The sequence below is a fragment of the Salvelinus fontinalis genome, chromosome 2, assembly GCF_029448725.1.
Source record: "Salvelinus fontinalis isolate EN_2023a chromosome 2, ASM2944872v1, whole genome shotgun sequence".
Taxonomy (NCBI): domain Eukaryota; kingdom Metazoa; phylum Chordata; class Actinopteri; order Salmoniformes; family Salmonidae; genus Salvelinus; species Salvelinus fontinalis.
Window position 1 is genome coordinate 21,077,275 of NC_074666.1, and position 15,783 is coordinate 21,093,057.

At 43.7% G+C, this 15,783-nt stretch overlaps 1 protein-coding gene across 2 annotated transcripts in view; it reads left to right on the forward strand.

Moving 5' to 3' along the window:
- The first annotated feature begins 261 nt into the window (after positions 1 to 261).
- The window catches only part of LOC129813923 (G-protein coupled receptor-associated protein LMBRD2B), a 29,160-nt gene continuing 13,638 nt past the window's right edge, over positions 262 to 15,783 (forward strand). Inside the window, exons 1-8 of one of the 2 annotated variants that reach the window (XM_055866562.1) lie at positions 262 to 351; positions 10,463 to 10,680; positions 11,318 to 11,433; positions 12,630 to 12,728; positions 12,870 to 13,037; positions 13,231 to 13,441; positions 13,560 to 13,634; positions 15,439 to 15,552. In XM_055866562.1, coding sequence (XP_055722537.1) covers positions 10,507 to 10,680; positions 11,318 to 11,433; positions 12,630 to 12,728; positions 12,870 to 13,037; positions 13,231 to 13,441; positions 13,560 to 13,634; positions 15,439 to 15,552 — 957 coding nt within the window. In that variant the 5' untranslated portion in view covers positions 262 to 351; positions 10,463 to 10,506. Of the gene's footprint in view, positions 426 to 10,462; positions 10,681 to 11,317; positions 11,434 to 12,629; positions 12,729 to 12,869; positions 13,038 to 13,230; positions 13,442 to 13,559; positions 13,635 to 15,438; positions 15,553 to 15,783 lie in introns of both variants that reach the window. The other variant, XM_055866553.1, reaches the window with a different exon arrangement.

Genomic DNA, 15,783 nt, shown 5'->3' on the forward strand with positions numbered 1-15,783 from the left:
TTTATCTATAAAATGTCTTGCACAACTAATTTCATTAGTTTTGATCACAATATGGGATCCACCCCTGTAAACATAATTTTGCCTAAGGACCATCTCATTTCATGCAAGCGTATTCACGTTCACTATCCTCGACGAATCTCCTCGATCAACTTTGACCAAAATCAAAAGGAGGCGAGAGAGCACGCAGTAGGTAAGCCTGTCTTGTTGATAAAGGTCCAAGGTAGCAGGCTAGGGAAGGCTCAAGGATTCTGGATAGCACTAACGTTTTAGAAACGCATACACTACCCATCATCCCCGGCTGCCATTACGCAAACCAGGAAGAACCAAGGACGTGACGCTAATTCTTCTATGGTACACGGTAGCTGTATTTGACGATATCATAACTGTGGTACTGTGATTTTGGCTGGATCCCTAACAGTCGAATGGTGAGATAATTAAGCGTACCAGCAACACTGTGTGTTCGCGAGTTGTGGTTCGCTTATGTTAGCGAGCATTTCTGATAGGTCGTTTGTTGCTATTAAGTATTATTTCGACGGGGCCCCAAACGCGGCAAAACATCCAAGGGCAAGGCAAATGAAGCATTAGCCTGTGAAATTAGATTATTTTTTTGTTTTTTTAACAAGTGTGAAAGCGTCTTTGCCTGTTTGTTATTGATTTAACTACCATACCAGCTAAATACGTTGTGTGAGTTACCGTAGCAAGCAAGGTGGCGCTGTCTTTGCTCAATTAACTTGAGTGAATTCTTACATGGGCTTACATTTCTTTAGTTACTGTAATGACCCTACACTGGTGATAGCTCTCTCAATTTCAATTATATTTAAAAGTAAGGGGCTTTATTGGCATGGGAGACATATGTTTACATTGCCAAAGCAAGTGAAATAGATAAACAAATGTGAGAAAATAAAGAATTTGCAGTAAACATTACACACACAAAAGTTCCAAAATAATAAAGGCATTTCAAATGTAATTGTCTATATACAGTGTTGTAATGATGTGCAATTAGTTAAAGTACATAAGGAAAATATATAAAATATAGGTTGTATTTACAATGGTGTTTGTTCTTCACTGGTTGCCCTTGTAGCAACAGGTCACAAATCTTGCTGCTGTGATTGCACACTGTGGATATGGGAGTTTATCAAAATTGGATTTGTTTTCTATTTCTTTGTGGCTCTGGGAAATCTGTGTCTCTATGGTCATACATTTGGCTGGAGGTTAGGAAGTGCAGCTCAGTTTCCACCTAATTTTGTGGGCAGTGTGTACATAGCCTGTCTTCTCTTGAGAGTAGACAAGGGAATCGCTTCCTTATAGGTGGTTTTTGAATTTAACTGCTCTTTTCTGGATTTTGAGCATAAGCATTCTGCTTTGCATGCATTATTTGGTGTTTTACGTTGTACACTGAGAATATTTTTGCAAAATTCTGCATGCAGAGTCTTAACTCAGACTGTTCTAGTGCCCTGGGCCATTTTGTTGATATATATTGTAACGACCCGGTATTGTGTTTGTGGGTGTGTTATGGTTCTCATGGCTACTAGCAGGGGTTAAATATGTCAGGACAGATGGAAAGGTTGGGGGGGTATGATGGGTAATCCCGCGGGGTTTGGAAATGCATAAATAGGGGTTACTGTGTCATCTCTCTCTCTTCTGTTCGGGCCTTGATCTGTTCCTATGAGAGTGACCCTTAACTCGACATGGTATAATTGTGTACGTTCGGCATTTAGCGGCGTGGGCTGTGGCCTGAACAATAGCCCAGTTTAGGAATAAACCTGTGTTCTGACCTGCACACCTAGAGTCCGTCTCTTTTCTCTTTATGACCCAGCCGGGTCATTACAATATGTTGAAGAGGGTGGGGCTAAAGCTGCATCCCTGTTTCACCCCCCTGGCCCACTGGAAAGAAATGTGTGTTTTTTTGACCATTTTAGCCGCACAATTTTAGCCGTTTTAGTTTGTTTGTCAATTAGGGTGTACGTGGTGAATACGTAGTAGCCACATAGCTTGTGCGTGAGTCGTGGTTTGCTAGCTAGCATTTCTGATAGGTTGTTTGCTGCTGTTAAGTATTATTTCAAAGGGGCCCCAAACGTGGTAAAAACATCCAAGGCAAATTAAGCATTAGCCTGTGAAATTAGATTCATTTTTATTGTTTAACAAGTGTGAAAGCGTCTGTGTTTTTTGCCAGTTTTAACCGTACACTTGTTTGTATACATGGATTTTATGATGTCATATGTTTTGGCAATTTGTATAGCAGACCCTCATGCCAAATTGAGTTGAAAGCTTTTTGAAATCAACAAAGCGTGGGTGAATACATGGTCAGCCGTACTGTAATTTGGTAAAAAGCCAATTTGACATTTGCTCAGTACATTGTTTTCACTGAGGAAATGAGTCTGATGTTGATGTTAATGATAATGTAGAGGATTTTTCCCAAGGTTGCTGTTGATACATATCCCGTGGTAGTTATTGGGGTAATTAGGGATTAGGGAGATCAGTCCTTGGTTCCAAATATTGAGGTGACAGAGCTGAGGATGATGTTAAAGAGTTTAAGTATAGTCAATTGGAATTTGTGGTCTGTATATTTTTTCATTTCATTTAGGATACCATCAACCCCACATGTCTTTTTGGGTTGGAGGGTTTGTATTTTGTCCAGTAGTTCTTTGTGTAATTGGAGAATAGAGTGGGTTCTGGTAGTCTTTAATAGTTGATTCTAAGATTTGTATTTGATCATGTATATGTGTTTGCTGTTTGTTCTTTGTTATAGAGCCGAAAAGATTGGAGAAGTGGTTTATCCATACATCTCCGTTTTGGACAGATAACTCTTTGTGTTGTTTGTTTAGTGTTTTCCAAGTGGTTAGGTTCTTAAATTACATTGAGATGATTTCTGACGTGCTTTTCCTTTTTGTTTTAGTGATTTGCCATAGTTTTTCTGGGTCTGTATTAGGGATGCACGATATATCGGTGAACATATCGGAATCGGCCGATGTCTAGTTTAACGTCCCGATGTGCAAAACTGATGTCAAAGCTGACGTGCATACTTATATAACGTAGGTACATTATGTAATGAAGCCACGTAAAATTTTGCGCTATACGTGCAACACAGCATTCCTAAACTAGCCCACAATGTCTGCTGTGTGGATCGAGCAGTCATTTGAAAGAGTAACAACATTTCAGCGAGACAACTCAAAGGCAAAATCCATTGACGCCAAGATAATGGAATTCATTGCCCTTGACAATCAACCGTTCTCTGTTGTGGGTGATGTTGGCTTTCGCCGACTGGTCGAGCACCGGTACACACTACCAAGTGCGCTATTTTTCAGGTGTTGCCCTACCGGAGTTACACAGTAATAGGGTCACTGCTATTAACTTCACAACATGCATACTATGGAACGTGGTTTGGGTCTTTGCGTGTCAAAAAAGATACAGTAGCACTGTCAAAGCTGTGCAAACACCGGCCACGAATGATGTGTTTACAATACTGCGTTGGTAAAAGCTCCAGTTGTTCTATCGCAACTTCTGGGGTAGCTAGCTTTAGCTTGGTATCTAGCTGGCACCAATACAACTAGTCTGAAAACAATGATCAGTAGAACCTACAGTCATTTTCATTATTCTTAGCAAGGATTTAGGAATCCTTGTGAGTAAGTATTAGCTAGATTGCCACTTGTTGTTCGACTATTGAAATTGAACTTAAGTTCATGAAAATACATAGCTAGCCAACTGCTTAACCCTGTTGCCCAAAGCTAACGTTATAAGCAGGCAGCTAGCTTCATCTGGCTAGTGTTGCTCGACCTGACTTGGTTATGTGTTGTGAAGCTTGCCACAATAAGGATTAGGCACAATAGTGGAATTTTCAGTTTGCCTTCAAAATACAAGTTTGTCATTGACAGTAATGCAAATGAATATAAATAGTAGAATTATGCCAAACTTTTACTTTGAAGGCTAACTGCAAAGTCCAATATTGTGGCTTATCCTTATTGTGGCTAGCTTCACATAGATGTGTCCGACCACCGTTAATCAAATAAGAACTGTCTTATAAATTAGGGTTATTTTAGATGATGACACCTAGCTATATAGTTAGTTAGCTAACAAAAGCCACTGAAACAAATTGTCGATTTGCTATGTTTTGGGCGAAGAACATTGTTTGCATCCATGAACTAGCTTTTTTTTATGACCAGCACTGTAAGTGCGCGAGACAACTTTACCAGCATCATAGCATACGTATCGATGAATCGTTGTGACATGAAATACGAGTGATAGTGTAATCAATGTGTAGTAACTATGTAAAAAATTTATGAACCTGTTAATTTTTTATGTGACGAGCAGTCATATTCAGGTCCTGATTGGTCAACAAGCTTATTTGACACGTCAAATAGTGTTAAATAGTATATTTATTGACACACAAAGACCCAAACGGCGTTCCATAGAAATGGTTGAGAATGAAACGACTGAACAAATTAACAACGAAACAGCACAGAAAGTAAGTGAAAGAAATAGGTTCCAACAATCATTTAACATTTACATTTAAGTCATTTAGCAGACGCTCTTATCCAGAGCGACTTACAAATTGGTGCATTCACCTTATGACATCCAGTGGAACAGCCACTTTACAATAGTGCATCTAAATCTTTTAAGGGGGGGGGGGGGGTCAGAAGGATTGCTTTATCCTATCCTAGGTATTCCTTAAAGAGGTGGGGTTTCAGGTGTCTCCGGAAGGTGGTGATTGACTCCGCTGTCCTGGCGTCGTGAGGGAGTTTGTTCCACCATTGGGGTGCCAGAGCAGCGAACAGTTTTGACTGGGCTGAGCGGGAACTGTACTTCCTCAGTGGTAGGGAGGCGAGCAGGCCAGAGGTGGATGAACGCAGTGCCCTTGTTTGGGTGTAGGGCCTGATCAGAGCCTGAAGGTACTGAGGTGCCGTTCCCCTCACAGCTCCGTAGGCAAGCACCATGGTCTTGTAGCGGATGCGAGCTTCAACTGGAAGCCAGTGGAGAGAGCGGAGGAGCGGGGTGACGTGAGAGAACTTGGGAAGGTTGAACACCAGACGGGCTGCGGCGTTCTGGATGAGTTGTAGGGGTTTAATGGCACAGGCAGGGAGCCCAGCCAACAGCGAGTTGCAGTAATCCAGACGGGAGATGACAAGTGCCTGGATTAGGACCTGCGCCGCTTCCTGTGTGAGGCAGGGTCGTACTCTGCGGATGTTGTAGAGCATGAACCTACAGGAACGGGCCACCGCCTTGATGTTAGTTGAGAACGACAGGGTGTTGTCCAGGATCACGCCAAGGTTCTTAGCGCTCTGGGAGGAGGACACAATGGAGTTGTCAACCGTGATGGCGAGATCATGGAACGGGCAGTCCTTCCCCGGGAGGAAGAGCAGCTCCGTCTTGCCGAGGTTCAGCTTGAGGTGGTGATCCGTCATCCACACTGATATGTCTGCCAGACATGCAGAGATGCGATTCGCCACCTGGTCATCAGAAGGGGGAAAGGAGAAGATTAATTGTGTGTCGTCTGCAAAGCAATGATAGGAGAGACCATGTGAGGTTATGACAGAGCCAAGTGACTTGGTGTATAGCGAGAATAGGAGAGGGCCTAGTACAGAGCCCTGGGGGACACCAGTGGTGAGAGCGCGTGGTGAGGAGACAGATTCTCGCCACGCCACCTGGTAGGAGCGACCTGTCAGGTAGGATGCAATCCAAGCGTGGGCCGCGCCGGAGATGCCCAACTCGGAGAGGGTGGAGAGGAGGATCTGATGGTTCACAGTATCGAAGGCAGCCGATAGGTCTAGAAGGATGAGAGCAGAGGAGAGAGAGTTAGCTTTAGCAGTGCGGAGCGCCTCCGTGATACAGAGAAGAGCAGTCTCAGTTGAATGACTAGTCTTGAAACCTGACTGATTTGGATCAAGAAGGTCATTCTGAGAGAGATAGCAGGAGAGCTGGCCAAGGACGGTACGTTCAAGAGTTTTGGAGAGAAAAGAAAGAAGGGATACTGGTCTGTAGTTGTTGACATCGGAGGGATCGAGTGTAGGTTTTTTCAGAAGGGGTGCAACTCTCGCTCTCTTGAAGACGGAAGGGACGTAGCCAGCGTTCAAGGATGAGTTGATGAGCGAGGTGAGGTAAGGGAGAAGGTCTCCGGAAATGGTCTGGAGAAGAGAGGAGGGGATAGGGTCAAGCGGGCAGGTTGTTGGGCGGCCGGCCGTCACAAGACGCGAGATTTCATCTGGAGAGAGAGGGGAGAAAGAGGTCAGAGCACAGGGTAGGGCAGTGTGAGCAGAACCAGCGGTGTCGTTTGACTTAGCAAACGAGGATCGGATGTCGTCGACCTTCTTTTCAAAATGGTTGACGAAGTCGTCTGCAGAGAGGGGGGAGGGGGAGGAGGATTCAGGAGGGAGGAGAAGGTGGCAAAGAGCTTCCTAGGGTTAGAGGCAGATGCTTGGAATTTAGAGTGGTAGAAAGTGGCTTTAGCAGCAGAGACAGAAGAGGAAAATGTAGAGAGGAGGGAGTGAAAGGATGCCAGGTCCGCAGGGAGGCGAGTTTTCCTCCATTTCCGCTCGGCTGCCCGGAGCCCTGTTCTGTGAGCTCGCAATGAGTCGTCGAGCCACGGAGCGGGAGGGGGGGACCGAGCCGGCCTGGAGGATAGGGGACATAGAGAGTCAAATGATGCAGAAAGGGAGGAGAGGAGGGTTGAGGAGGCAGAATCAGGAGATAGGTTGGAGAAGGTTTGAGCAGAGGGAAGAGATGATAGGATGGAAGAGGAGAGAGTAGCGGGGGAGAGAGAGCGAAGGTTGGGACGGCGCGATACCATCCGAGTAGGGGCAGTGTGGGAAGTGTTGGATGAGAGCGAGAGGGAAAAGGATACAAGGTAGTGGTCGGAGACTTGGAGGGGAGTTGCAATGAGGTTAGTGGAAGAACAGCATCTAGTAAAGATGAGGTCAAACGTATTGCCTGCCTTGTGAGTAGGGGGGGAGGTGAGAGGGTGAGGTCAAAAGAGGAGAGGAGTGGAAAGAAGGAGGCAGAGAGGAATGAGTCAAACGTAGACGTGGGGAGGTTAAAGTCACCCAGAACTGTGAGAGGTGAGCCGTCCTCAGGAAAGGAGCTTATCAAGGCATCAAGCTCATTGATGAACTCTCCGAGGGAACCTGGAGGGCGATAAATGATAAGGATGTTAAGCTTGAAAGGGCTGGTAACTGTGACAGCATGGAATTCAAAGGAGGCGATAGACAGATGGGTAAGGGGAGAAAGAGAGAATGACCACTTGGGAGAGATGAGGATCCCGGTGCCACCACCCCGCTGACCAGAAGCTCTCGGGGTGTGCGAGAACACGTGGGCAGACGAAGAGAGAGCAGTAGGAGTAGCAGTGTTATCTGTGGTGAGCCATGTTTCCGTCAGTGCCAAGAAGTCGAGGGACTGGAGGGAAGCATAGGCTGAGATGAACTCTGCCTTGTTGGCCGCAGATCGGCAGTTCCAGAGGCTACCGGAGACCTGGAACTCCACGTGGGTCGTGCGGGCTGGGACCACCAGATTAGGGTGGCCGCGGCCACGCGGTGTGAAGCGTTTGTATGGTCTGTGCAGAGAGGAGAGAACAGGGATAGACAGACACATAGTTGACAGGCTACAGAAGAGGCTACGCTAATGCAAAGGAGATTGGAATGACAAGTGGACTACACGTCTCGAATGTTCAGAAAGTTAAACTTACGTTGCAAAAATCTTATTGACTAAAATGATTAAAATGATACAGTACTGCTGAAGTAGGCTGGCTAGCAGTGGCTGCGTTGTTGACTTTGTTTGAAAGTGTAGCTGGCCAGGTAGCCTCGATAGCTGGCTAGGTAACCTCGGTAACTGGCCAGATAATTAGTCTAACTACACAATTGTCCTAGATACAAGGACAGCAAAGACAACTATGTAGCTAGCTAACACTAGCCAGCTAACACTACACTAATCAAATCGTTCCGTTGTAATGTAATAGTTTCTACAGTGCTGCTATTCGGTAGAAGTTGGCTAGCTAGCAGTGTTAGCAGTGTTAGCGGTGTTGACCAGCAGTATTGACTAGGTAGGGGAACGGCAGCGCGGCGGACGAAAATAGCTGGCTAGCTAACCGAAAATTACTCTAGACTCCACAGTTATCTTAGATACAAGGACAGCAGAGACAACTGTGTAACTAGTTAACACTACACTAATCAAGTCGTTCCGTTGAATGTAGTAGATTCTACAGTGCTGCTATTCGGTAGCTAGCTAGCTAGCAGTGTTGATTACGTTACGTTACGTTAAAAGGACGAAAATAGCTGGCTAGCTAACCTAGAAAATCGCTCTAAACTACACAATTATCTTTGATACAAAGACGGCTATGTAGCTAGCTAAGATCAAACAAATCAAACCGTTGTACTGTAATGAAATGAAGTGAAAGTGTGATACTACCTATGGAGCGAAGCGGAATGCGACCGGGTTGTTGAATGCGGAAGTACTTTAAAATAACTTTTTGGTCAGTGTGGTTGTGTGTGTGTGTTTAACCTTTATTTAACTAGGAAAGTCAGTTAAGAACAAATTCTTATTTGCAATGACGGCCTACACCGGCCAAACCCGGACGATGCTGGGCCAATTGTGCGCTGCCCTATGGGACTCCCAATCACGACCGGATGTGATACAGCCTGGATTCGAACCAGGGACTGTAGTGACACCTCTTGCAGTGCCTTAGACCGCTGCATCCGTGTGTGTGTGTTAACTATTTAACTGGACTAGAATGCTTAAGGCTGAATTTTTTTTTAAATATCGGGTATCGGTATCGGGTTTTTTGGCATGGAAAATATTGAATATCGGTGCATCACTAGTCTCTATGTTTTTGGTTAGATAGATAGGTTTCTCAATTTTTTACTTTGGTTTTTGCATTCTATATCAAACCATTTGTCAAGGGTTTGAATTTTTGGTTACCTTATTGTTTTTTGGCATATTTCCACACTGTTTTCCTTTCATCTATAGCATTTCTTAATATTAATAAGTTCCTTTGGCATTGATGACTCCTGATTTGAGCAAAGCTATGTTCAAATAGTGTGCTTTTTCTGTGATCTATTAGGGGTGTCAGTGGACTGACTGTGAAAGCTCTAAGAGTCTCTGGGTTAGGGTCAGTGATAAAGTAGTACTACTGCCAAGAGATGAGCTATAGGTGTACCTACCATAGGAGTCCCCTCGACGCCTACCATTGACTATGTACATACCAGCGTCTGACAGAGCTGCAGGAGTTGTGACCAGTTTTTGTTGGTTATGTTGTCGTAGTTCTGTCTAGGGGGGCATAAGGGGGAGGGATTGCTGTCACCTCCAGGTAGGTGTTTGTCCCCCTGTGTGCTGAGGGTGTCGGGTTCTGAAATTTAGGTCGTCACAGTCTAGTACATGTCCCTGAGCCTGGAAATTGTTGATTTCCCCCTCTAGGATGGAGAAGCTGTCATTGTTATAGGTAGCACACATGAGGACATTTCTCTCTGTTGAGATAATTTCCTTAATAATTTCTAGCCAGATATAACATTTTCCTTTTTGACTAATTTAATAGAGTGGGTTAGGTCTGCTCTATACCAAATTAGCATTCCCCCTGAGTCTCTTCCCTGTTTCACACCTGGTAGTTTGGTGGATGGGACTACCAGATCTCTCTAACCTATAGGGCAACCGGTTGGTCTGTCTCCTTTATACCATGTTTCTTGTAGGATGAAAATGTCTGTATTTCCAATTTCTTTGACGTCTGGGTTCCTGCTCTTTTGGCCAAAGGCAGATGACCTTAGACCTTGTATATTCCAGGATGAGATAGTAAAGCTTTGTGTTCCATATTGTCTAGTGTGGTTTAGGCGTGGACCATCGCAGTAGGTGTGAGCAGAGCATGTTGAGCATCTGATACATACCTCTTAGGTCGCAGGATGGGGCTTGGGTGGGTGTATTAATGCAGGTTGGGCCTGTTGCGCTGCACACTGCCTGGGCATATGTCCTGCTGTCATGTTGAGGTCCTTGCTGCGGTAGGAGGGGGGGGAGGGGGGCTAGCTAATGCCAATTAGCTGGCCCTGCAATGGCTTATATTATGACATTGTTTTACCACAATCATATTCATTCATGCCATTTCTTTGGTTGTGTTATTGTAAATGTTTGTTTTATGTAGAGCAGAATGTTCCCATTCTCATTTAATCATGCTCCAAAGGAGGAAAACAAAAGACCCTTTCAGACTCGGACAGACCAATAGGTCTTTTGTAGGAGACTACTCATGGCTTTGGAAGCCAATGAAAATGGGTTCATTATTTTCTCAAGTAATTGACAGAGGGGGAGGGGAGTATGTGTCACTCAGTGAGAATTATGCTCTGCCTGAAACTTTCAAAAGAAGAGCTACTTGTTGTCTCTTAGGAGTACATACACATTTGTTTAGACCATGCAATATTACTTTTTGATGTGAACTTTTCTTTTACACCCATCTATTGAATAGTCTTGGGATTTATTTGACATATTTCTCTCTTTTTAGTGACTGTGTTGCTGGTTTCGAGAGCAATAAGAGAGGCAGTCAGGATGAGTGGGGCTGCGCTGGGCATTGAGATAGTGGTGGTGTTCTTCCTGGCTCTGTTCCTGCTACATCGCTATGCAGACTTCCGTAAGCAGCAGAGGATGGTGCTGTTTGGCACTTTGCTGGCCTGGTACCTGTGTTTCCTCATCGTCTTCATTCTTCCTCTGGACATCAGCACGGTTAGTACTATTGCCCTCTTTCATCACCAAAACCCCATCTTATCCATTCCCTTTTTCAAGAAACACCTAACTTGGATGAAAATGGTGACAAGTAACTTGGTGTGTCTGTGTTTGCAGACCTTACTGATATCAAATACAATTTTATTTGTCACATTTTTCATAAACAACAGGTGTGTACTAACAGTGAAGTGCTTACTTACGTGCCCTTCCCAACAATGCAGAGAGAAAGAAAATAAAGAAATAATAGAAACACAATGAGTAACGATAACTTGGCTATATAGACAAGGTACTAGTACCAAGTCAATGTGCAGGGGTACAAAGTAATTGAGGTAGATGTGTACATATAACTAGGAATAAAGTGACTAACTGCAGTGTATGTAATGAGTCAAAGTTTGTGCAAAAATGGTCAATGCAGATAGTATGGGTAGCTATTTAATTAACTATTTAACTAAACCATTTAGCAGTTTTATGGATTGGGGATAGAAGCTGTTCAGGTTCCTGTTGGTTCCAGATTTGGTGCATCTGTACTGCTTGCCATGCGGTAGCAGAGAGAACAGTCTGACTTTGGTGGCTGGAGTCTTTAACAATTTTTAGTGCCTTATGTTCCTTTGTCTGTGTGTTTGTTTGGACCTTTCAGACAATCTACAAGCAGTGTAAGATTGATCATGAAGAACATGGCTCCGTATCCCTGGTGACCCCACTGATATCCAATCAAACTGCAGGAAACTCCACTATGGCCACACCCACTAAAAGGTTAGTGCCTAATCCCTAGGGTCTCATCATATGTTCACGTGTCATAGGATTAGGTTCAGCACTCAGGGTAATGACATGACATGACAGGTCAGAGGTCAGGATTTGGTTGAACAAAACACTAGCATGTACAGTAGTTACCAAAGACCAGGGATCAGGGTCCTAGACAGAAAGCATAAGGCAGGAACCATTGCTGTAATTCAAAACATGAGACTGTGTTTTAGCTGTCTTCTCAAAACGGTTTTGCACAAACTGATCTAAATGGGATTACCAGGAAGATTTTGTTTATCTGCTGTCACACATTCATTTGCAACAGCTAAAAGTCCACTATCTTCCCATCGTGAAATGTCAAGTACTTTGGGTCCTTTTTATACTGAACAAAAATATAAACGCAACATGAAACAATTTTACTAAGTTACAGTTCATATAAGGAAATCAGGGAATTTTAATTAATTAATTAGGCCCTAATCTATGGATTTCACGACTGGGAATACAGATATGCATATGTTGGTCACACAATGGGCATCAGGATCTCATCACAGTATTTTTGTGCATTCAAATGGCCATCGATAAAATGCTCGTTGTCTGTAGCTTATGCCTGCCCATACCATAACCCCACCACCATCATGGTGTACTCTGTTCACAACATTGACAACAGCAAACCGCACGCCTCCACGACGCCTTACACGTTGTCTGCGGTTGAGGCCGGTTGGACTAACTGCCAAATTCTCTAAAACGAAGTTGGAGGAGGCTTATGGTAGAGAAATGAACAGTAAATTCCCTGGCAACAGCTCTGGTGGACATTCCTGCGTCATTATTCCAATTGCACGCTCCCTCAACTTGAGACATCTGTGGTATTGACATTTACTGTGGTATTTACATGTTGCATTTATATATTTTTCCCAATGTAGTTTTGCTTGACTGTCATCATGTACAGTGTTTTCTCCCAGACAGTCTGACATATTATCCTAATAGTCTATACAAGGCAAACATTGAAGTTTCATTGTTTGACAATGAAGATCAACGTTTATGTGCTTTGCTCCAGTATCTTTTTTTTGATTCCTCTTAAATCGGTCACCATCAGTATATCAGTAGGCAGTAGCTTTTGTCATTTCATTCCCCTCCAGATGTTAATTTCTTCAATGTTTCCAGACCTTGCTAACTGCATATCAACACTGTTTGTATGTTTTCCATGACAGTGTTCCAAAGGTGTGTTACAAGCCGTGGAGCTACATTCCGGATGGAATCATGCCTGTGTTCTGGAGGGTTGTTTACTGGACCTCTCAGTGTCTCACCTGGTGAGTGCTTGACACTGTTTGGCCTTGTATTTAATTGTACTGGAAACACTACTGATCAGAACTGGTCTCTAAGTTTGTTCATTTTGTCTGATATACTAAGAGACTACAGCTGCCTTAATCCAGATCTTGTTGGCTTTGCAGGCTGCTGCTGCCCTTCATGCAATCCTATGCACGCTCAGGGGGCTTCTCTATCACTGGGAAAATAAAGACGGCACTGATAGAGAATGCCATTTATTACGGGACATACCTGCTCATCTTCGGATCGCTGCTTATCTACGTTGCCGTTCACCCTCAGTGGCACCTCTCCTGGTGAGTGCACAGCAACATGGACAAATTAGACTTTGAAAGTGCGCTGTTGACTACAAAAAAAAGTTACCATTCTGCATTTCACCTCATTGTACTCTATACAACACAGTACTAATATAGAAAGGTAATTAGAAGGAACCATGTATGTCTTTGTCTCACTTAAATCTTGTTTGGTCTGTCCCTTTGTCTCTCTCAGGTATGAGCTCCAGACAATAGGCATCACTGCAGCCAACACCTGGGGCCTGTTCCTGCTGGTGCTGTTGCTAGGTTATGGCCTAGTAGAGATTCCGCGCTCATATTGGAACGCCTCGCGGCAGGGACACCTGCTCATCAAGACCTACTTCAAGGCAGCCAAGCTGATGACAGAGAAGGCTGATGCAGAGGAGAATCTAGAGGACGTCATGGAGGTAGTGAATGGTTACTGCTCTGACTACAACATTTAAACATTATAGCGGTCTGTTTCTTAGAAACTGAGTTGAATTGTGTTTAATTGATGTCCTTCTATTTGCTGTTGATCTGTTTTAGGAAGTGAGAAAAGTCCAAGAATCCATCAAGTATAACCACCCACTGAGGAAGTACATCGATACTATTCTTAGAAAGGCAAGATTAAAGAAGGACAAAGCATCAAACAAAGAAACAATGACATATTCTCAGTAAAGAATGTGGAGCCCAACCCCACAAAGTTATTGAATGAGATGTGTGCACTCTCTCTATGTACTTAAAGTGAGGATTAAACAAGTGACTAATGTGAAGTGGCCTGAGAATGTCCAGTGCCTTTGTTGATCCTAACCATAAACTTAGATAGAGGTCGCATCATTGCATCTGTCCCATTATGGGGCACTGGAGTCCTCTACAGTGCCTTTGAAAAGTATTCAGACCCCTTGACTTTTTACACATTTTGTTACATTACAGCCTTATTCTTTAATTGATTGAATTGTTTTTTTTATCCCCCTCATCAATCTCTACACAATACCCCGTAATGACAAAGCAAAACCAGGTTTCTAGACATTTTTGTTCATTTATGATTTTCTTTTTAAACTATCACATTAACATAAGTATTCAGACTCTTTACTCAGTACTTTGTTGAAGCACCTTTGGCAGCGATTACAGCCTCAAGTCTTGAGTATGACGCTACAAGCTTGGCAAATGTGTATTTGGGGAGTTTCTCCCATTCTTCTCTGCAGATCCTCTCAAGCTCTGTCAGGTTGGATGGGGAGCGTTGCTGCACAGCTATTTTCAGGTCTCTCCAGAGATGATTGATCAGGTTCAAGTCCAGGCTCTGGCTGGGCCACTCAAGGGTATTCAGAGACTTGTCCCGAAGCCACTTCTGCGTTGTATTGGCTGTGTGCTTACGGTCGTTGTCCTGTTGGAAGGTGAACCTTCGCCCCAGTCTGAGGTCCTGAGCAGGTTTTCATCAAGGATTCTCTGTACTTTGCTCCGTTCATCTTTCCTTCGATCCTTCCTCTGAAAAACATCCCCACAGCATGACGCTGCCACCACCATGCTTCACCGTAGGGATGGTGCCAGGTTTTCTCCAGACGTGACGCTTGGCATTCAGGCCAAATAGTTCAATTCAATCTTGGATTCATCAGACCAGAGAATCTTGTTTCTCATCATCTGAGAGTCTTTAGGTGCCTTTTGGCAAACTCCAAGCGGGCTGTCATGTTCCTTTTACTGAGGAGTGGCTTCCGTCTGGCCACTCTACCATAAAGGCCTGATTGGTGGAGAGCTGCAGACAGGCTTGTCCTTCTGGAAAGTTCTCCCATCTCCGCAGAGGAACTCTAGAGCTCTGTCGGCTCACCTCCCTAACTCTAGAGCTCACCTCCCTAACCAAGGCCCTTCTCCCCCGATTGCTTCGTTTGGCTGGGCGGCCAGCTCTAGAAAGAAAAATCTTTATTTTTTGGTACCCTTCCCCAGATCTGTGCCTCGACACAATCCTATCTCTGAGCTCTACAGACAATTCCTTCAACTCCATGGCTTAGTTTTTGATCTGACATGCACTGTCAACTGTGGGAGTTAAATATAGACAGGTGTGTGCCTTTCCAACTCATGTCCAATCAATTGAATTTACCACAGGTGGACTCCAATAAAGTTGTAGAAACATCTCAAGAATGATCAATGGAAACAGGGTCAATTTAAAGTCTCATAGCATAGGGTCTGAATACTTACGTTTAAATTTGTTATTTACATATCTTGTTTTTAAGAAATCAGCAAAAATGTCTAAACCTTTTTTTCGCTTTGCAATTATAGTGTCTTGTGTGTAGATTGCTGAAATCATTTGAAAAAAAATCTATTTTAGAATGAGGCTGTAATTTAACAAAATTTGGAAAAATTCAAAGGGTCTGAATACTTTCTGAAGGCACAGTATCTGTCTCTATGATCCTAACAGAGTTTTCTCTCTTAGTGCCCTGTGGAGTACCAGGAGAAGATGGGCAGAAACATTGATGACTATGAGGACTTTGATGACAAACAGAACACCTATCCTAGTGAAAAGAACCTGGTGAAGCTTCACAAACAGGTACATTTAAGAAATGTTCACATTATTAGCTAGTCAACAGTTTTTTATTTCGCGATTTTGTGTTCTTTGTCATATTGCTGACTATATCCAGACTTCTATAAAGGGTCAAGCCATTTGAGTTCAGTAACTTTTTGACAGCACCCCTTTTAATTTCAATGAAACCTTCCATACATACACTAAATATACAGCAGTATGTGGACACTCCTTAAAATTAGTGGATTCAGCTATTTC